This window comes from Mercenaria mercenaria, chromosome 1 (genome assembly GCF_021730395.1).
Source record: "Mercenaria mercenaria strain notata chromosome 1, MADL_Memer_1, whole genome shotgun sequence".
NCBI classification, from domain to species: Eukaryota; Metazoa; Mollusca; class Bivalvia; order Venerida; family Veneridae; genus Mercenaria; species Mercenaria mercenaria.
This window is the reverse complement of record NC_069361.1, coordinates 70,675,504-70,699,483: the sequence shown is the minus strand read 5'-3', so window position 1 is coordinate 70,699,483 and position 23,980 is coordinate 70,675,504. Positions and strand designations below refer to the sequence as shown.

The 23,980-nt window shown below is 33.6% G+C and overlaps 1 protein-coding gene and 1 long non-coding RNA gene across 2 annotated transcripts in view; both read right to left on the bottom strand.

The window, feature by feature from the left end:
• LOC123534793 (uncharacterized) overlaps positions 1-1,263 on the bottom strand; it is a 59,160-nt gene extending 57,897 nt beyond the window's left edge. Inside the window, exon 1 of the long non-coding RNA XR_006683076.2 lies at positions 1,103-1,263. This is a non-coding gene — a long non-coding RNA (uncharacterized LOC123534793). The remainder of the gene's footprint in view (positions 1-1,102) is intronic.
• Positions 1,264-2,885: 1,622 nt separating this feature from the next.
• On the bottom strand, positions 2,886-7,953 carry LOC123565603 (uncharacterized). The gene is made up of 6 exons (XM_045359463.2): positions 7,939-7,953; positions 6,871-7,438; positions 6,130-6,345; positions 5,797-5,891; positions 5,346-5,471; positions 2,886-3,997 (listed from the first exon to the last, which is right to left on the bottom strand). Exons 1-6 carry the CDS (start codon positions 7,951-7,953, stop codon positions 3,941-3,943), a joined length of 1,077 nt encoding a protein of 358 aa, XP_045215398.2. The 3' UTR covers positions 2,886-3,940.
• Between the last annotated feature and the right edge of the window lie 16,027 nt (positions 7,954-23,980).

Sequence of the window (23,980 nt, the reverse complement as noted above, 5' to 3'; positions counted from 1 at the left end):
GACTCCTTTGTGCTGTATAAGATATTTCCACCCGTGCAAAAAAACTGATAGGTCTAATTTTCCCATATGACTGTTTATGCATAACTCTTCTTCTTTTTGCCTGTGTACTAGAACGGAAAACTTGTTTACTGGTACTTTAAATAAGAAAAAGATAAAAACACAATCTTTATGATAGCAAAACTATATTCAAATCGAATTTAAAAAAAGGCATGATCAGTATGTGAAGCACATTTGTCGCACTGACATATGTTTTGCATTCTGCATTGAAATCATTTCGCACTAAAGTCGCGATTTATACAGTTCTAAAGATCACTTTTTATAAATATCTCTTTCTCACGAACCATGCTTCGTTTCACGTCTACGCTGAAACTCTGAGAAAATACATGATTCATCTTATAATTTAAGGGTGGGGGTAACGTTACATGTTATTACAGATTTTCGATAGAAAATAAGGTTTTCCTATTTCAGTATTTTATTTTTTTATTTTTTTTTTTTTTTTTTTTTTTTTGTCAAATTCGATCGTTTGGCTTTTTCACGAGACAAAGTTAATGGAAACATTTTATCATATTTGCCACTCTGGCGTCATTTTAACGTAAACATTGACTTCAACGTTAAAATGACATCCACAAGTTTTACACCACTTTAAAAACATATGATGAGTAATAAGCAAATCGATACTTGTGGACTGAAGAGAACGATTTACAAAAACAAAAACAAAAAAAAAACAGTCTGACGGAAGTGAAATTTAGATTCATCAAAAATGGACGTCAATAGTCGTTTTTGAAGGCTTGCAGAGAAAACAGCTACAGAAATATCAAAAATGTAAACTACGCATTAAATGGGGAATATGAAACATTGTATTTATAACAAAATGTCAAAACGGAACCCTTTAACTTCGATTTAAGCGCATTTCACCTTAGAAGAAAGTTCCGGTCAGATAGCGGATTGAACCTTGGACGTCGGAATTTAGCCCTAAAGCTTTACTGCACCAGGGTGTTTGTGACAAAGAATTTCGAACGAAGTTGTAAATCAAGGCTTTAACAGTGACATTTTAAGCATTAAACTTCAATCAAAAACATACAAAGTTAATATCAACGCATACCTTTTGGGTGCTTAACTGTCCCTCCATAGTAGAATAAAAATTGTAGAAGTATCACGTAATGTATAAATTATTCACATTAACTTCAGTGCATTAAGTATTACTTTAAAGACTAGTTCCTCTGGAGAAGTGCCAATAAGTACCTATTCATTACTCATGTTATTTATTTCAATATCAATTCTTTGTAACGCTTATCAATAACTAAATCGTTTCGTTCTTTCGCAATCAATTAGAAGAAAAGCGATACTATATTACGCATTTTAGCATATAAATGAATCGCACCGAGGGGTTTTTGTCAATACATTATTTTATATTCTAAAAAAACACACGTGTAATTTTAAGACTATAAATATGGTCATGGTGAGCTTTAAGAATAGTTGGATGTACGTTGTCCGTCCGTCGGTCTTCAACAATTTCCTTAAAGTATATATCCCAGTACCAAAATATCTGTTATATTTGAAAAGAATTCAGTGTACGTTGTGTAATTACCGCATCGTTACTATGGTTACAGGACTATAATGTTTTGAATTTTTATCTTAAAAACAGATTAAAAACTTTCCAAATAGATGATCTGCGTACTTACATGGTTAGAAATTACTTTTAATATTGCACATGGACTGTTATAGTTAGATAATAGATAAATAATAGATTCAATAAAACATTCTAGTATATTTAGCAAAACCTTTGACAAACTTTCAAAAATGTAATCATCAGAAATAGGAAAGACATTTAGTTAATAATGCATCTTATGTTCATAACGGAAAATGTGGCAGCCACTAAACAAGGGCATAATGAGCGTTTAATACTTTGGTTAAAACGCTAACTCCTGACAAGCTCCGAAAGCGGATTCTGTCTGAATACTTCCAAGCTGTAGTGCTTATAAGTATTTTGGCTGACTGATTGTATACATCTTTTTCGTTTTTTAAAGCCCTGTAATAAATAATTCACATTTCTTTGGATAATTGCATGTTATAAAGAATAAGATGTTTTGTTTCCAGTGATTACAGAGATGATATTTGAATTAGATGTATTAATAACTGTATTTTCACATTTGCACATTTCAAGCCAATAATATTACAAAATTTTATCTATCGTGTTGTATAAAAACCATTTAGAGGGTCTCGCATGTATCGGTTTTATACTTTAAGTGGTTCTGGTCAGATCTCTGTAAGTGTAATGGTAGTTGATGAATTTAGCGTCCAGTGTGGTTGTCTCTATCATGAAAAGGGTGCTATATAAATCTGGTATGATATAATATTATATGATATTATGTTCCAAGATTGTAATTCTACATGGTTTGTATTGAATAAAAAAGAAATACGGTATCTTAATTGCATTTACACTTACAAATTTATGTGACATTTATAAGATAACCCATGGGTGTTCATTTTCTACACGTTAAATATGGAATTAATTTACAAGTACGCACAGAACTTGATGTACTAAATAACTAAAAGAGGACCTCCTTTTCCTTTGGTTAAGGTCGCTGACTTCAAATCACTTGCCCCTCACCAATGTGGGTTCGAGCCTCCACCTGGGCATTGAATTCTTCATGCCTTTTGTGAGAAAGCCATCCAGCTGGCTAACGGAGGGTCGGTGGTTCTACCCAGGTGCCCGCTCGCGATGAAATGATGCACGGAGGGGTACCTGGTATCTTCCTCCACCATCAAACTTGAAAGTCGCCATATGACCTATAATTGTGTCGGTGCGACGTTAAACATGATGAAAAAAATTAAAACCACTCTGTGTTTCTGAGATTGTAAGAAATTTATTTAGCTGTGGTTTACTTAACATACACTGCAAAAAGATTGACTAGATGAAATAGAAGCGTGAAAGAATTACAGATAAAATTTTGAAAATATCATAACTCTAGAGTAGCCTTAAATTACCCACTCTTATTTGTAGTATAGTTGTATTACAGCTGTGTTTTAAGAATAATTTTCATGAAGTTCATGTGGGGAAAAAGTAGGTCACTGTGTTGTAACGGGTCTTAAATTCACAACAACAAAGATGTTGACCATTCTAAAAGAAAACACAATAAAACTGCATATTTAGATGACTATGTTTTTTTTATTAAACCATCTGTGCTGACATCTCAGTATTTATAAGGTATATATATATCATTCACTGTTAAACATACTTCTTTTTATGGACAGGTGTTTTGAAAGTACCCCCAAAGTCGATTGATGTCAGTCTTATTGTCTTCTTTGAAAAGGTATAAATTGCGTCTTCAGAGTAGAGCATTTATAAACCGATACTGAAACAATGTTTATCGGAATGATTACAAAGTGGTTATATTTAGCTCAAACATTTTAGTGCAAATTTGTGGTGACTTCTACCTGTACAAAATGTAAGATTATACCCAATAGAAATAAATCTAAATGGATAGATATACTGGAGCTAAAATAAAAGCATAGCGAAATATGGCTTCAAAAGTACAATATGAAATGAATTACAATATAATGTGCAAATTATCTTTGAAAAGGTCTTAAAACCGTCCATTGGAATTGGCCATAATTATATTAATTCATTCCCATTCTAAACCCTACACTTTAGGCCTAACTCGGATGCACTTTATAGTAAAGTTACCAGTGATGTCAAATGGATTTGAAAATAGTCGAAACAAAATTTTGTACGATATAAATGTTGTTTGTATGTCAAATAACAACACAACAAGATCGTACGGAAAATGTTCTTTAACGTCGTTATTTCTAATGTGATCCTTATCATAAACTTACTGCAACAGTTTTCATGATATCAACAATAACATATAGAATATGGATCATTCTAGTCTCATTTCTTATAAGGAACCGAACTGTTATGATCACTGAATTCACTCCGTCATGAGCGAAGTTCTTGTGATTTTACGAGATCTTTTTCGACGCATTCCCATTTCTCCTGCAATATAAAAAAATGTTTTTGTAAACATTTCTTTACTCTTTTATTGGAAATAATATAGTCCTCTGTGCACATGATTATTTACAAAGGCAATTTTATATCTTGGGATCAATTCACAAATGTATAATACAGAAACTGATAGTGGCCATGGCAACCGAAAGGAAAAACTTTAAAAATCTTCTTGTCTTAAAACCGCAAGGCGTAGAGCCTTGATATTCGGCATGTGACATTATCTAATGGTCCTCTATAAAGATTGTTCAAATTGTCCCTGGGCCCTGGGGTCTCAAGTTTTACAGAGACATATATATATAGGAGAAAACTTTAAAAATCTTCTTGTCTAAAACCACAAGACCTAGGCCTTTGATATTTGTATTTAGCATGGCCTTGAGGTCCTCGACCAAAATTGTTTAAATTATAACCTTGGGGTTAAAAGAGGCTCTGCCCCGGAGGTCTCAAATTTTACATAGACTTATATTGGAAAAAAACCTTTAAAGTCTTCTTGCCTGAAATAGCAAGGCTTTTGATATGTGGTATGTTGCATTGTCTTGTGGTCCTCTACCAAAATGGATCAAATTATGCGCGGCTAAAAAGAGGCTCTGCCCTGGGGGTCCCAAATTTAATATAGACTTATGTATGGAAAATGTGATTAGGTGATTAGGAGTCACTTGACTATGACCTTGACCTTCTGACCGACTTTATTGTTTTTAAGATACAGCCTTGAAATTTGAATGACATGTACAGTTTTGCACACTGATCTTAAAACTGACTTTCAGTGACCATGAATATGACTTACTTTCTAATATTTTAACATCAGTTTGCCATTTTAAACATGTAGCTCATATTACTCAGGTGAGCGATTCAGCGACATCATGACTCTCTTGTTAAATTAGCACTTTCAACATATCTACCTCTTGGTCTAAGATGCTTAGCCTTGGAAGGTAGATCTATCATTTACTGTATAAGTAGAACTACAGGTACTCTGCTACGTTTGTCAGAGGTAAATACACGAAACTCGCTTTATTGCTTCAACATCTTTAATTGTATAACATAATCACAATCAAACCTCCCTATTGATTTTTGTAATACGTACGTCTTCTTCATGATTAACGTTTTTATTTAGTCACAAAGCTCTTTACAATTGTTAGACCAATAGCCTTGATACTTTGTATGCTAAAGTTATAAACCATATATAAATCAAAAGAACAAGTAATATAATGAATAACTGCATTTTTTGTTAAAATGATGGCCACCTTAGAATTTTAGTGTATAGTACAATGTATTCTTGTTTTTATTTGTTTAATACATCACTCATGTCACTAATATACATTCGGGCATGAATTTTATTTACCTTTAATTCCTTCAAGTACTCTTGAGCAATACCTTCAAGTTTTTCCGGCTTCCTGTTAGATGCATTTTGTATAATTCTGAAGGAATCTCCTTGATGTTCTGTAGCATAAAGAGTTGTATCAAGGTCCTAAAATGTAAGCAAGTAAGCATTGGAGTTTTATGGGACTGAACCTGTTTTAACATATTTACTGTCAATTCTTTTCCTCCCAAATCATCTGTAACAATGGACTTTAGTAAGAGTAGAATTAATGTGTCTAATCTCATTGATTCCAATCTGATATTAATGTAATACATAGTAGATAAAATTGTTTTTGCCAACAGTTTGAAGTACAGTGGAATAAAAGCTTTGGTATGTTTTTAGTAATTATTTCAATTAATTAAAACTAATTTCTTGAGTCAGAACGCAACATAGAGAAATATTGTACTTATTCCTTGAATGTGTGCCACTTTACCTGTACATGTTTTGTTACTTGATTGATAACAGATATGGCAGTTAACAGTTGCTTCTCTATGTCGTTTAGTTTTCCACACGTCATAGAAAGTTTGTCTGAAATACATGTTTAAAACTTATTTCAGAACAGGGGAAATTTATGGTACTTTCTTTTATATAACAAAATTATATCAAAAATATATGACAGGAAATGGTAATTGCATTCCAAAACAACTGAAATTTAGATCACTTTCTGTAAATTAATCTAGAAAGCTAACATAAATTTGAGTACATTGTATATATTACCCGTCAAGCTCAATGTGCAACTTTTATGTATTTCATACTTTATCAGTACCATTTTTTTTCTCCAGGGAGTTTATTTCCATTTCTTTTTCGCCTGTGTCCCTTTCTAAACTGGCTTTTGTTTGTCTATGTCGTGCAACATCAGAACGTATTTCGTTTGCTCTTTGTCGATGTTTTCCTGCCATCTCATTCCATTGTGAAACTTTATACAGAATAACGCTCATACTACCAACAACAGCACCACCGGCGACAGCAAGGCTTAGTCCTCCTGTGTTCATAATATTTGAAGAAAAAATAGTTTCAGTTAACTTTAAACAACCTTCAAGACAAAGGACAGAGAAATATTACTTTGTTGTGCTTCCATAGTTATGATTATAAATTAGATTATTGTTGTAATGTAGAATTTATTCTACCTTTTTTATAAAACCTCTCAATTCATTAAAATAAAAATACAATAACTTTGGAAGGGCCTTATATTTTTCACCTATCAACTTCTTGTAAAGTTGTGTATGACAATTTGAAAAGGTTTTTATGGAAAGAAATGTCAGGCCATCCTGAATCTTTTACATTTCAATGAAACAAGTTTCTTTATTTCCTCTTAATGTCTCAAACTATGTTGTAAATTGCTAACCCAAGTTAAAGTTTTAGATTACGTTATGTTTTATGGCTATATCACAGACCATGTAAAGAAAATAAAATATTTTGTCCATATGTAAATAAAGGATGACAACAGATTGACACATAATGCATTAACTTACTGGCAGGTCAAAAGAAATTTTTAGACAATAATTACCTGTAAATGGTGCAAACAAAACTCCAACTCCAGCCGTTATGCCACTACTTAATATCCCAGCCGCCTTAAGCTTATCTGCTTCTCTACTTAGTGTTCTTGCATTTTCTTCGCACCTTTCCGCTGATTCCTCTTGTATCTTTGCTTCTTTTTCGCAGTCAGATATTTGTCGCTCCAAATCTCTCATCTCGATTCTCAGGCGAGTTACTTTTATTTTTTCAATCTCAATTGTGTTATTATGCTGCCGAATACGTGCTCTACATTCTTCAATTCTTTTGTGAACGCTTGCTTGAAAAACAAACATACCATCTCTTACTGTCTTAATTGCATCTTGCATTGCTTTCAGAGCCATTTTTAGATTCTGAACATCTACTTCACTTGGGTGTGTTACTACCATGAGTGCATGTTTTTTATTGAGTACTTCGGTTCTATTAGTTGCCATGATGTCGACAAACGTTTTACAGAGAGTTCGAGCATCAGAAATGAGCTTCCGTATTTCTTTCTGTATATCGTAATCTTTTTTAAGGTGCATAGCAAGAGCTTCAAGAGAACAAGGAATACCATGCAGTTGCTGAAACATTTTAACACATATTCTTACTTTTAAACCACAAGGAAAACTCATTTTTGCCAATACAAGTTGTTTTAATTCATTCTGATAAGGAGGTATTTATTTTACTGCCACTGTGAAAACTGTTTGTCAATATTTAGTAGTAAGAAGTTTTATATTTAAATGAAAGCCATATATAAATGTGTATATGGGTTAATTTCATTCTTTTAAGTACATGCACACAATTTAAGTTCAAGGATCAATGTTATAATACAACCCAAATTTATGTAATTTATCACCGAAATAAGTAGATAAGAAGAGTAAAACAGATCCTACTTTTCTTTTCCTTTTCCCCGTCAAGGTTGTGGTCAGTTCCAATTTATAAGTGATTAAAACCAGAGACGAAGAAAACGAACTTGATATAATTATACATAAACACACAAAATAGCGTATTCAAGAAAAGAAATCACTAAACAATTTATAGATTTATATAAAAAAAATAGAAGGCCAGTAGAAAAAAATACCTGAAAGAATACCATGATTAGATTAAAAAATATTTGGTCAAAACATTAAAAAGACAATTCAAAAAATAATGACAATCGCGCGCTACCGTAGAAGTTTTACATCCAACAAATTCGTGTTTTGCATGGATGATACATGAATGACTCCTCTATAACCCTGCAATATTTTTTAATGATTGCTATGTTAATTTACCGTTGCCAAGCTATTTAGTTTTGTTTCAGTTGTAGCCTTATACACGTAGCTATAAAAAGGAACAAAAATCTGAAATAAAAGCGTAAAGTATTAAAAAACATTTTCTAAGAAAAACATGCAAGGCAGAAACTCAGTGAAATGCGTACTACATATTGGAAGTCTGCAATATCAGAAAAAAGAACTGTTTACAGGTTGGTACTAAAACTTAAAAATGGCCAGGCAATCATGAAAGACAGGACTCGTCCTGGCAGGCCCAAATCAACAGTGACGTCATAGAAAATAGCTGCTGTGAGACGTCTATTTGATGAAGACGCAACGGACACGGTGTCCGAGACAGCGTCTTTTCTTCGCATGTCAACGGGGAGAACGAATCAGATTCTCAAAAAGCACTTGGTTTAAAAAATGGTTTATGCCTGATGGGTATCTCACATTTTAATCGAGGAACAAAAGGTCAATAGGTTCAAATGTACTAAACAAACGCTGAAAACGTTCTCAAATTTAGATGATCCCACAATGTCACAGCTCCTAACAGGAGATGATACCTGGATATACTTTTATGAGTCTCTGTGCCGTGTTAACAACAGCAACTGATGGTAAAGGTAACCGTAGACCAGTAATTGCAAAAAGCAAATAAAAGTGTCTTAAGGTTTTTCATTCCATCATCAATAACTCAAGGTGTGCTGTTGTACAAACTCCTCTTCCTCCAGGGAAGTCAGTCATTGGAAAGTTTCATTCATGCAATTTATTTATTTATCTATTTTGTTGGGTTTAACGTCGCACAACACAATCATAGTCATATGGCGACTTTCCAGCTCTCATGGTGGAGGAAGACATCAGTTGCCACTCCTTGCATTATTTCATCACAAGCGGGTGCTTGAGTAGAATCACGACCTTCCGTACGCCAACTGGATGGCGAGGCTCGAAACCACATCGATGAGGGGCAAGTGATTTGAAGTCAGCGGTCTTAGCCGCGGATGTCATCATAAAGGCAAAGTAATGAAAGTACTGAAAACTGTTACACGAAACTACACAAAATGCGTCCAAGAACTTGTTTTTTGTGGTATCCAACTGATACAAGATAACGCTAGGACTCACAAAAGTGTAATCATTAAAAACATTTCTAAGAGACTTGTTTTTCAGATACTTAAGACCATTTCAAGGGCACACTATTTTGCAGCGTTGAGCTTTTCGATTTCTGGACTGTGGAGGTACGGGCAAATACTTTAAAGGGATAAAAGTAAATTTGAAGTCTATACACAGACTGCATACCCTATTCCAGTACTATTATCATTATTCTTAGAATGGCCCTCGTACGTGAAAGAAACGGAAATAGTCTTGACAGCTATTCCCCAAGCATATATTTTTACAGTACAAATTATCAATAAATTGCATGTAAGAAAAAAAAATTCACAAACTTCATCGGCTAAACACTCTATCGCCTACAAATGCTAGTTTAATTGCAAGAAACAACCAGTCTTAAAATCACCATGTTAATAATTCGCTTTACGTCATTTGTTGAGCAAATTATATTCGTTTTGCCTTGACAATGATGTCTGTTCACTATATTGATTCATTAAAAAAAGATAAGGTCGTTGATTTACCTCATTATCTATTTTGTTCATATAAATTCATATGACACGTTAAATGTTTTTAATTAATAAATGCTTTTATGAAGCGACTAACTACTCTTATATATTAGATGTTTGGCTCAGTGGAACAGATTTAGTTAAAAAAAATTACATATTCCGACAAAACAATAGTCAAAATGAAAAACAATTATTGTACTTTTTACCGAACAAGAGTTTAAACCAGGAAAGTATAAACTTACCCTTAAATAGCAAAGTTTAAACTTAAAAGTAGAACAAAAATGCTCACCAAGGTCATATTATATCCTTCAAATATTATCACTTGAGATGAGGTTTATTTTGTATAATTTTGTCCGCTAGAAAAAAATATAAGGGCCTTCTTCGATCTTCGTGATTATTCTTATGAAGCGCATTACACTACATTACACTAAAAAGTAGGTCAAGACGTTTGCACAAAATCCGATATTAGAGAGTTTGAGATTTCAAACTTCGCCTTGCCCTTCAACGTCTCTCATATATATTTTGGGTAAAACGTCACCGATATGCGTGTATTTTATTTATATCACACGTTGCTACTAAAGTTTTCCATGTAATATCACGTAAGCCTAAGACTTCTCTTTGTTACTATGCGAAATAAAAAGCTTAGTTTCTGGATATCTGCTTATTAAGTTATTTGATTGTCCATATGTATAATTAGACTAAATTTGATGCGAAACACTATCAATAGGTATAAGAATAATGACGTTTTGTATGGCTAATGGTTTTAACTAAATACATTGAATTGAACCTGGAAGTATGAAGTTATCAACTGATTTTGAGAAACTTTGAGATTTTGTTCAAACTTTAACTTCTACGGCATATTTGTGTCCCCAGGCGGTATCGATTATACCAGATGGGCCTTTTTGCCGTATGAAATGAAGTTTTGAACGTCCGAAGATGTGATATCACGTAAGTCGAAACTTCATTCTTTTTACTTCTACTCTATCCACATACTCGGCATCAAAGACTGAAATCTGGAGGCACATGGCATGACAGTCATTTTACTTGAAAAATAAATAATTACGCGTGATTATAATTTGGTGGAACATTTTATTTTCACATCCAAATAAAATCAATCTGTTTCTGTCGGACACTTAATACGACAATTGCGTTTTAATCTTAAACATAAAATGGTACTAGTAAGACGGAAATTCTTCTGAAGTATCAGACACTTTCAGATCTATGATATCATGATGAGAGACGTTTCCTGTTAGCCGTATGGGATAACTCCATTCTTTAAATGCACGGAACCAGAGCCTGGCAGAGGGACATTGTGGGTTAATTCCCTTTGTTTCTTACATTTTACAAAGAAAGTCGGTCTTGAAACTCGGTGTGACCCTACCCTACCCCTACCCACCTACCCCCACCCCTGAAATGGGTGACCCCCTCTTTAATGTTGGTGTCCCTTTAACCAAAATTCCTGGATCCGCAGATGCTTTACTTATAAAATAGTATATTAAAATCATATTGTGCTGTCTGAGAGTTTGGCATTATACAGAGTCATACAGAGTGTCATTATCACTTTGATACGATCATAATAGGTTATTAACTTTGTATGTGGATATATGCACGAGTTCTGCAGCGGTAATACTGCGCGACTTTAGGAGCGCAATATTGTCTGCGAAAGAACGAGTGCATATATCCACATACAAAGTTGATAACCTTTTTATTACATATCCACTATCAAATGATTAATTTATATCTAAATTATCGTTCTGTCACGAAAGACAGGAAAAATACGGAAAAAAAAAATTATCCGAAAACGCAATTAAGAAATCAAACTGACGCGCATTAATATTTTCCGCGAAAATGATGTCAACTTGTTGTCGCGACGTGCGCGTGGACGCCATGAACGTGACGCGATTCTTTCCATTACAACGTTAAGAAACCATTCCACGTCCTATATTAGTCCAACTCATGACGTAATTATAACTTTCATTTCTTTTAAGTCTGATAAATTACTACATGCCAGTATCTAATAGAATAGAAAAAGTGGAAACTCCACAGGTCGCTCAACACAACAAAAACGAAAATGTTGCAGGCTCGGTTTGATTGAGCCTGTTCATGGACGGTAGTGGAAATGCATGCTACAATATATAGGTCAGATTAATCAAAGTGTAAAAGTAAACAAAATGTTGCATAAATTACAAATTAAACAAACACACAATAGCAACAAAAAATCTAAAGAAACGAGATCCGCAATGGACGCACTGTCAGGGGAGGTAACTAGAGTCACGGATTGGGACTAGTCCGATATGAAATCGTTCAACGTCATGATATGGAAAAATATTGCACGATCGCGGTCCATAGAAACCCAATGGAAAATAATTTTAGGTATACACATGTAATAATCATTTTTATTTCCTCTCATGTATGATTTACAATCGTGCATTGTATACTGACTATGCTGACATAATTTTGTATAAAACCTAAATGTTTGGAGCAACACTAACGATTTTTTACATTGTTCACATTGTTATATCGTCTGATTTTTAAAAAAAAATTTTTTTTGGTAATCGCTCTAATATCCATGCGATGATTATATTAATTGAAATGTTTTTTATTAAATTTTCATTTTTTTTTTATTTCTAAAGCCGCCTGTGAAATTCCTGCCCTTTCGGACAATTGGTATCAAAATGCACGAAAAAAACGATCATAATTACGGATAAATTGAATGGGCGGATTAAAAGAAGTAAGGTTCATTCTAATGTTTGAAATCTCAAGGAATTTTAATCGAACTTCAACTTTATACGTTAACTTCGCAAGAGACGTTGAAGGGGAAGGCGAAGGTTGAAATCTCAAACTCTCTATTTATAACTGTCGAACGTGTTTAGGCTCGTTAAAATTTTAAGCGAGAGCAAAAGGTTAGTTAAACTAAAATGGCGGATATCAGCGACGTGAAAGTAGAAAATACACATTTTACCTAATTTATCTCAAGTTTGCTAATATAAAGAATAAAATCATCCGTACATCGTGTGACAAATACATTGAAGCGTATGTGATAAGTTTTAACAACTTGCGATGAAATATATTAAAAAGGTTATTTAATGCATAAGTTGTTGTGTTTGTAAATAGCACACGCCATCTGAAATCATGAAATATTTAATGACACGATATCAAATACGTAACCCCATTAACCACGTTAACGAAACTATATCAGAACTGTCGCTGAATCTGAGAAAAACAATTATAGCATTTCAAAAGAATCTGATATTTACGCTATTAAGATATGTATTCCTCGGAACTCATGTCATTACTCTTGAATACCCTTGTAGACCCAAATTCTCTGCTTATAACTAGCACAGTTAAAATATAATAAATATTCATTTTTTTTGTAATTTATATTTTATTTCTGGAGACTTCATTTTACAGATTCACATATATTATGAATAGAATAGTTTTAGAATGGAATTTGTTTAATCTGAAAGGGCCCAGCTAAACTGTTATCACTTGTATCAATAACATGAGGGATATTAAAATTTTAAAAGAATGATAATAACTTAATATGTTTTATATAGATATTTTAGCATATCATCTTTAAATTTGTAAATGCTTTTTCGTGTGATCTAAAGGAGTCATACAAAGGTAAACAACTCAGCCAGAAAGTCTTTATCATTAGCTACAGCTTTTATCTCACTTTAAATATATTGTTTGTTTTTTTTTTTGTTTTTTTTTTGTTGTTTTTTTTTTTTTTTTTTTTTTTTTTTTTTTTTTTTGACTCTTTACTTATAAATATTCATTTTTTTATAATCTTGGATGTTTCGCCTTTGTTTCACCTTAAGTTTGTATACTGAACCGCCGTGGTAGCCTAGTGGTAGAACGCCGGCTTCAAGTGCAGTTGCCGGTTGTATCTAATAAGCGTCCACATAACTTGTCCAAACCGCAACGTCTTGCACGTCAGTTAAAATATGGGCAGTGCTGTTTTTATTACAAAGTCAACCTTTGATAGGAAATCGATCTTGTGTGAAGTGACGGAAATCGGGATCGATTTCCCTACGGTAACATGCGATATACCGAATGAGATATTTACTAGCGACTTGAAAAACGTATTCTTCGGTCCGTGCTCTTTTCAAATGTTATGGGATGAGTTGAAATCTGATCGATTCCTGATTGAAGTAGTGCCTTATTTCATGTTATGGCTGAAAAAATTGTGAAAAAAGACGTTAAACCCGAAAACACACACACCTTTGTATACTTGTACTTACAATCTCATGAAGACGGTATTAGTGTATCCAATAAGTCCTCTTTAAAAGTCAAAAATATGCAGAAGATGCCAATAATGAGCTGTTTGTTCTCCTGAAGTCAGTTCTTGAAAACATAGATAGCATAGATGATATTTGTTTGATAAAGTGTTTATATTTCAAGTAATATTTTTTACGAGTGGAATAGCCTCGGGAAGAAATGTAAAACATGATTCTTGCAAATGAAATACATTTAGATAGTACGTGTTAAACAAACAGATAAACAGATTTTCTATCTTTTTCATGATTTCGGTTGTTTAAACCAAACATTATCCTTAGGAAGTATTGGCGGTTCAATACATGTAAAAGGATATATCTTTCTGCTATGTTTAAAAAAATTATAGTATCTATAAAATCATGAATAAAAGACTGGTTAGTTCAAACTTAGTTTTTGAAATTTATGTTGGCAAGAGAATATAGACCATTCAGAAATTATTATGGTATCAGTAATTTTCAAATGATTCTTCTATACTCTTACTTGATCGACGTCGCTAAAATTACTAACAAAACTGATGTTTCTTTCATGTAAGCTATAGATGTTTTTTCTGTATTGTAGCTATGTCGATATAACGTTTTAATTCAACAAAATAAAAAGAATAGATAAGATTATAATTTAAATTACAAAACGTTAGACCAAACTTTTTTTCCAGACTGCTGTATCTATTTCTTGGTATTGTGTAGCCCTAGGAATGTAAAGCATTTCTGTCGATTTTTTGTCACACTGCTCATCAACTTATTGGATGTACCTGCATTTTTGTAGCTAGTCCATTAATGAACAGGTTAAAAGACCACACTTGGAAGTTACATATGTCTAAGTTGACATTACATTTTCTGATTTGATGGTACCATGACACGTAAAGTTTAAACCCGCCCGCTTAGCTCAGTAGGTAAGAGCGTTAGTGTACGGATCGCTGGGTCGTGAGTTCGATCCTCGGGCGGGGCGTATGTTCTCCGTTAACGACACTGTGTCTGCAATCATTAGTCCTCCACCTCTGATTCATGTTGGGAAGTTGGCAGTTACTTGCGGAGAACAGGTTTGTACTGGTACAGAATCCAGGAACACTGGTTAGGTTAACTGCCCGCCGTTACATGACTGAAATACTGTTGAAAAACGGCGTTAAACCCAAAATAAACAAACAAAACAAACATAAAGTTTAAGACTCGAACACAAATGACTTAAACTGTTGAAGCTTTGTCTAACATCTTGCCAATTTGTCTTACTTTTACACTATTTTATAAAAATCTTTCACCGATTGAAAGAGTGGACTGAAATATCTGTTAGATTGTCACGAGGCCCTGCTGAGTGACCCCAAAATAGTTGTCCAATGGTTTTCTTGCATACCATATTCTTCAAACATTAGAAGAAATAAAATAAAACGTAATTCAATATTCATTATGTTTTAAGCTCTATTTATTATTGTATACGACGACTTGTGTACTTTCACAACGACTTGTGTATCCTCAGATTTTATGTTTTGTTTAACATAATAGTGTGTTTTGCCACTGATGTTAGAAGAGCTTATACTATCTCGACCTAGCATAAGTGCTAGATTGGATAGCAACAAACGCTCTTCAAACAAAGCAAACCAAGTTCCTTAAGCTGTTATGAGATGTTTCTATTTCAACTTGTTATTTGTCCGTTCTGTTATGTATGCTATGTCTGTTGTTTAGTATGTAAGTACTGTTCAGTCCCCAACCACTGACATTTGGATCTGTAAGCGTTACTCACTCGCACAAGTATGCACAAACACGCGCATATGTGCGTTCACACACATGCACATTAATTGTACCAGTACATACTTTTGGTTGATGCACTTCGTCTTTTAAATCTTTCAATTGCATTGTTATTTCTTGGATGGCTCAGCTCCGATTGCGATTAAAGTGCTCAGCGATTCCGGAAATATCATCTATTTGTTTCATGCACGTCATAATATATGGTCTCACTCATTTTATTTCTTCTCATTTGAATTTTTGCCGAAGTTTTCGTAGTTAATGTCGTTTTTGTCGTTTTAATATATATTTTTTTATTTGATAAATGATCATCTTATATATTTTATTAACTATCAAAATAGCCGTGTTTACGTGACAAGTGACAGTTTTAAAAAAGTCTCCCCGTACCTGATTTTGTAATCTGTGGCAGACATATCACTCGGCGTTGGGGACATCAGGTAATAGGCTGTGGGATTGTGGCGGACTTTTTTTCATGTAAGACTGAAAATGCTTCTTGTCCTTGCCACATTGAAGAATTTTTTAAAATTAATTTTCCTTTAGAACTTGTAACTATATATTTATTAGATCTAAAATAAGGATATAAGAAAATTTATAACTATAAAGTTCACTGTTTATGAAGGTATGTGTATTTATTAAGTATATTCCTTTTTACTTATAATTCAATAATTGAAATCCAAATTTATTCCTTTTGCACTGTTCATCCATTTTAAGCAATTAACTATAATTACAAAAAGTGAAATTAAAATTGTATGCCTTTTGGCGGCAAAATTGCTAATTGTCTCAACAAAAGCATGGAAAACATGTAAAACATGGAATTATATAATATGAGCAGGTAGCTCCCATGGCTCCACTAAGGATTAAATGTCGAACTATATCGCTTTTGCGACAAGGATAGAGTAGATTAGATTAAAATATTTACAGAGAATGAACAACGAACGTAAGTATTAAAACGTACTTTGCTAGCAAAATGTGATCCTTTTGTTTAACGCAACATCGCTTCTTGCCAATGAGATTACCTCTTTAATTGCAACAGTATTTCAGTTAATTATCTTTATAAAAGTGTTAAGATTATGTACTGCATCTAGCACTGACTTGCTCCTCGCAAGTTACTGAAACCTTCCATCGACAAACTTGAGGCAGGGAACCAGTGGCTTCAGAGACATTTAACTTCCATGAAATCCTTACAAGGAAGATATAACTAGTGCGAGGACCGACATCACGACCTCTCCTTTCAGCCTTTCTGCACTTTCTTCCGTTTCAATCCTTTGAGAATTAGGACTTAAAATCTCAGATAAAATGTATAAAACATAAAAATTCCGATATTTTGTGAACAAATATATATTATAGGGCAAGCTTCATTATGTATACAACTTACAAGTATGTTATTCGTGTAGTACACGAACAGAACGTTTAAAGCACGCGTACATCCACTGCTTCGTTTTAATTACCTTTTCAAACATTTGTCTACATTATAATGAAATATTGGCGTTTGTTCTAAATTTTATAGAGAGATATGCATATTTTTATCAGTGGTGAAATACAATAATATGAATTTGAGCGGATACATACATGCACGTTAAAACAATAGTAAGATTACTAAGTATCTTTTCTTTCTTAACCTTTAGCATGCTAGATAAAATGTCGTCTGCTGGAAATGTCGTCTGCTAAAATAATTGTAAAGTTCATTCAATTTGCTCCAAAATTGGAAGAAATATTGTCAGAGTAGCAAACAGCTTGGAACCTGACCGATTAATCGGCGTCTGATCTGGTTCCAAGCTGTTTGCAAAGGCTGTTAAATTCGCCTTCAGCAGGCTAAGGGTTAAGATATCGATTGAAATAAAGATAAACGGTAATTTATAACTCATATATGGATTTACACTTTACGGTTTTCGAAGGAAACTGTCAAAGAATAGGGAATTTGGTCGGAACACTAGTACACTTGCAATTTAAATTCTCGCATTCCGTACAAACCTTTCATTCATTATACCCACACGTTTTTCAATAAATTCGGGTTTTAGTCATATCGTACTAATCACAATCTAACTTTTTAAATAGCAAGTTGAAGGATGAATCATTTTAGTTACTGTAAAGTACAAGAAATATCTAAGCTATATAAAGCTAATTGAATTCACTTTGGGTTACTGTCGGTTAGCTTGAACGTTTAACAGTAATTCAGAAATGTGTGTTTGTCTGAGATTTGGCTTACGTTTCCTATATACTTGTTTATTGTCAAATGCGATGATTTAATTTTTCTGAAAGATATATTGGGGCGGGCAATAAAGCAGTTGTATTATTTTCAACTCATTGTCTATAAATCATGCGTCACAACGGCATAATATATTCTTCAAACGACCGTGTTCTGTATAATTTCAGAAATGTTGTCATACAGTTCTCAACTTGAGCATTTGATTGAAGAACTTGGCGGGTGTGGACTATTGCAAAAACTTCTCTGTATAGTTATTCACAGCGCAAGCACAATAGCTGTCTGGAGCATGCTGGCTATGTCCTTTATTGGCTACGATCCTGGCTTCAATTGTCAGACACTGAATGTTAAGTTTTCTTCACTTTCTGCTTTGAACCTGAGTGAAATTACAACTAATCGGCTGTGTTCGGTCGGACCATATGAAACATGTAGTGCCTACATATTTCCACAAAATATGAATACCACTGTATCGGAGGTATATTTTGTTTGATACCTTTTATTAATAAATGTGTTCATTGGCTTTAGAGCAAATGTCGATTACACGGTGTTTTGTTGCGACAGACTGCTCTACACGTAATGCTACATAAGCCTGAGAGGACACATTAGTAAATTGAAAAATATTGACGTTTCAGGTTGTATATCAGTTTTAACCGAGAAACATAAAAACGTTAAACAGCAGGAAACATAATATAACTCTCTCGCTAACTTTTGCTTGCGACTAATGCAAATTTAAAGAAAATGCAAAGCTCGATGATAGATAAAACATGCTTTGATTTTCAAGGGAAATACATTTAGATGTTGGTCTGAAACCAGGTGTCGGAATGATTGATCAAATCATTTTTAACTGTTCGACGGAGTTTTGATGTAATTTTATTCCATTATTAGTCAAACAATGTTTCAATATATATTCACTGTCATTTACAGTGGGACCTTGTGTGTGACAGGAGATGGATCGTGGCTTTCATTACATCAATTCAAATGGTAGGTGGTCTCATAGGATCCGTCAGCGGTGGCCAGATGGCGGATTCGATTGGCCGCAAACCAACTTTGTTCACAGGGATCTCTACAATGATTCTTTTTAATTTCGTCGGATATTTTACCCAGTCATGGCAGGTCTATTCGATTATTCGTTTCTTCATTGGCATCGGAGTTGGAATTTGGTTTACAGTAAACTTACCGCACATGATAGAATTTGTACCGCCGCCATGGCGACCGTTAGTAGTATGTATACCTTCGGAGCCCTTCACAGCTATGCTTTATGCGCTGATCTCATGGTAGTTACATGATTGGAGAAAAATACATCTGCTGAAGACACTCATCGGAATGATCTTTCTAATAGTTTTGTGGTAATTTCAATTTACTTAACGCGATTAATCTTCATTGTATTAACGTTAAATTTTGGCATGGACTTTCTTAAGAACAATATTGTTAATGTGATATGGTTTTATTAAGACATTCATTCTTTATGTAATATATAACCTTCATATAAACATTAGGTATTCAGTCAAAACGCATCTGTGTGTGCAAACACTTTATATCGTAAGATTTTGGCTATGGGTTGGAAATGCCACATATACTTACATTTTGTAATTAACGTTAAATTTATAGACGGTTGCTTTCAAGCTACTCGCTGTATGCACAGGGAATAATTCTTCTTAGTACGTACTACAGGTTTGTTCCAGAAAGTTTTAGATGGTTGGTTGCTAAGAAGAAGTTTGAGCGCGCTGAAAGATCGATCGGCTTCGTAGCATATGTTAACAGAATGCCTAAACCAGACCTGAAGGAAATATTCGATTCAAGACAAACCACACCATCAAACACAACTTCTGTATATTCGGTCGCCACTTTATGGACGTTGAAAGAGCTGCGAAATGTTACTCTGCCCTTGTCAGTGCTTTGGCAAGTAATTTATAATATTTTTAAAGAAAATAATAGGTTTTCCCTGAATGTTATTGATACATAATTTGTGCTATTTTACTACGTTAGTTTAACGGTGATTGAATTCGTATTAAACCATAATCTCACAAATGTTTGTATCGCGAAAATTTATGACAACTTGAGAAATAAAATACTAACCATTTAATATTTAGCATTTTACTGTTTGGTAGTTAAAATATGGAAAAGATATTCTGTGTTTTTGTATGCTGCAGCAATTTACACACATATGGTGATATGAAACAGGTATGTCATCTGTATGTATCACCGAGCCATATGTGTATTGATTTACTGATATGGAACTGTGAAACAATTTTAATGCTTGCAGATTCCCGGAAGACATTCAACTCCAGTCTATTTTTGAAGGCTTCAATAATAATTGCTCGTTGGTTCTACCAAGGATCTCTCCTCTTGCTGAAATGATTGACAAAGGGGTAGCAACTTTATTCCTCTTCCAATAAAGTAGCTGAAAGGTTAACTAATGTCCTAAGTTGCCATTGCCGTTGCCGATGCCGTTGCTGTAGTAGCTTCATATTCAACAACAAAAAAGACAAAAAGAAACGCGTATATATCTGCCATATAGATATGCACGTTTATCAAATCACATTTTATTTTCAAGGTTTTCTAGTAATACAGCATGGTTTAGTATGGCACTAGGAATGGAAAGCATTTCTGTAAACATTTATCTAACCGTATTCCTCATCAACCTAGTGGATATTCCCGCATGTTTAATAACCGGTCCTTTAGTGAACAGGTAAAATGATTCTCACAAGTTATACGAAGTAATACGCATGCTCTCTACATGTTACAGATATTTTCAGCTCAGTCAGCACTTTGCTGTCATATGAATCTGTGCCCTTATTCAGTCAGTAATCGGTGCCCTGCGTGTTAAACCGTCTTTATAATTTCAGCGATCTGCACTTGACCATAACATATAAATTAACCGCTCCGTGCTTAAAAGTTTTGCCATTATCCAATCTGCGACCTTTGAATTCTACTCAGTTTGACAGTGACCTGTGATCGAACTCAACCAAGCTTCATCAATATACCTAGTTTGAGGAAACAAGACCAAGTCAGCCAAAATAGTTGTTTTTATTGTCAGCAATTTAGCTAGTTTGATGAAACAAGACAAGTACTTAACGTAAAATATGTCTTTTAAAATTCGTCTGTTGTCTATTGATATATAGAGGATGTTTGTTTGTTTTCGGTTAACTGAAATATGTTCACGAGTGAACACTAGATGCAATATTTTCACCAGTGAAATAGCCACGAGTCAAAATGTAAAATATGGTTTACATGAGTAAAAGATGTTTTTATTGTACATGTAAAACAAACAAATTACCTTTCCTTCAAGTTTTAACTAGATTTACTCGTTTTATAGTTTCTTACCAGTGAAAAATATATTTGATATTTTCTCTTTGAAAATACAAGATATATTTCACTCTAAGACTTCGATAATTTGTTGAAAAGCATGTAATAACAACTCCTTTTCAGATTCGGTAGAAGGAAATATTGTTTCTTTGTATATGGTATGTCAGGTATACTCGGATGTGTTTCTGGCATTCTGCAATATTTCGGTAAGAATTCTTTGATTTCTCAGTTTGAGAAGTTCTAAGTGAGCGAATCATGTAATAGGTGATAAATTGATCAAAGGTATTTTCAGACTGAACATTATCCTATTCGTGCCATGTTTTTTTTTTCAAACCCCAGCTGCATCTGGTCCTAACAGAATACATTTATTTACCAATTTCTTTGCTGTCATATAATTGTACTATGTCTACACAACCTTTTGTTTCCATTTAACAATGCTTGTCAGTCGTTATGTTGTTATCTTTCATTACAGACACACTCTCAATGTCTTCTATGTCTCTCAAATTGGCCTCACTGGTTATTTCCTTACTGACAAAAATGACTGTCACAACGGCAGTAACTGCGCTTATTGTTTACACAATGGAATTATATCCCACTGTCGTGAGGTAAGTCATATCTTTGAATCACCAACTGTGCCTTAGTGTTACGAACATTCATTCGTGCATGACCAGAAAAGATGCGATTTATGAGTATATCAAATAAACAAAGATTCTTGATAATTATTACAAGCAAACTGCGCGCGCTTTCAGTTTATACATCATATCAATGTGACTGTCCATTAGACTTGATCAATGTCATACGTTATTTGTCTTACAAACAATGCATAACTTCTACGTACGCAACAATTTCTCAGAAGTTCAAAGCAAAATAATTAAATTAAAAAAAAAACACGGTTATCAAATACATCGGCAAACGCTCTTAAATCTGTTACAATGTATTTCAGAACATTAGGTTATGGTTTTCAGTCAACAGTTGGAAGACTTGGTGCCATCGCTGCTCCATTGCTGATTTATCTTGTAAGTTCCTTCTTTAAATGTACTAAACAGTTTATATGTTTCTAAATCATATCGAATGCTAATAAAAGAAGTATAGGTATCTATTATAAAGTAACAAACTCTAATATCTTTATTTCATTTGTTCTCTTGCTGCACTTCTTGCGCAATCAAAATATTCTTTTAATTGAAAGAAAGAAAAACATGGGATCGAGTGAATGCGAGAACGGGTTGGTCACATAACTGGGACCTCTGTTGAAATGCAAACAATACTTTAGTAGATATACTGACGTTTCAAAAACTTATTTGTGTATCGTGTGTCAGTATTCTTTAAAACAATTTTTAGTAGAGTATATATAATATCAACCTGTTCTGAGCAGCCAGGTCTTCTTGTAACGTCGACACGTATTTGTCATATATCAATTACATGTTTGCCACTTTTAGTGACAAAAGAATATCAAAGTCGAGCTGAGTCATTGTCGTTTATTCTATAATATATTACTGACAATAATCTGCATACGTATGAATATTAAATTAATTGAAAATACACAAAAATGAGAGATGTATGTCAGAAAACTTTTGATATATGTCTAAGTATCAAACAATTTAATTTGGAGAGGGAATCCCTGATGGTATTCTTTACGCTGAATGTGCATATTTTAAGCTCAGCTAATTTGCACAATATGGCCCCCTATCTTAGGAAGTAAGAAATTCCTAAAACAGACCGAAATGAATTCCTAAAACAGACCGAAATGATTAAGTCAATTCATTGATGATATTGTGAGTTGTACTTTTAAAAAAGGTTATAATTAACACCGAACTGAAGGAGGAATCAGTACGTAACATGTGGTACATATATTTCGTTACCACTGCAAAAAAGCGTGTTTTATTCAGTCATGTTTAGAAAATATTCTACATACAGAACTGCTTCTCTTCTGAAATGTTCAATGTACTTGTCAAGCAGTGTGATAATGGAATAATCTTTATCAATTTATTTGATTGCGTTCAGTAGACAAGAGGGGTTAAAGCTGAATTATTGCGTGCAAGAAAACTAAATGCATCTTTTTTATTTTGGTAGGATGGATTTCTTCCTGGTTCACTATATTTTTCCAGCGGGATTTTGATATTCCTGTCGGCCGGAGTTATTGTGCGTCTGAAGGAAACGAAGAATGTTTTACTTCCGGACTCCATTTAAGGTTCATCTAAAGAACCTGGTTCCTTCAGTTGATATAAGAGGACATTTGCAAGCTCACATACGATGAATGTGAAAATGAAAGACACAAAATAAACAGAAACTTAACGTTTTAGCATGAGACAGAGGGTGTTATTTAAATTTCCAATTCAAATATTTAGATAAACATTTAAAATGCACAATTTTATAAACATATTGATGGTTTTTAGGTGTGTAACAGGTGTGTTAAAGTACCCTGAAATAGGCTCAACGATCATAGCTTTTTCTGAAATTTGAAAATATGGTAGATCAGAACATACTTTATTTGAGTTCTTGAATTACACACTCTAAGGCAATATCACTTATTATTAATATGTATTTTAATTCCTCGTTTCAAACAAAAAACTAAAGAAGATACAATTTTTGATTACCAGTGTTTGAATGTTTCCCCAACTAACAAGAAAAAAAACTAATTGTATAGTATTTCTTTGGTATTGATCAATGAACTGTGATGCACCAGTCCATATCAAGGAGCTCTTTATTATTCGAAATGTTGTTGAACATTATTGTCTTCTGAAGTTTG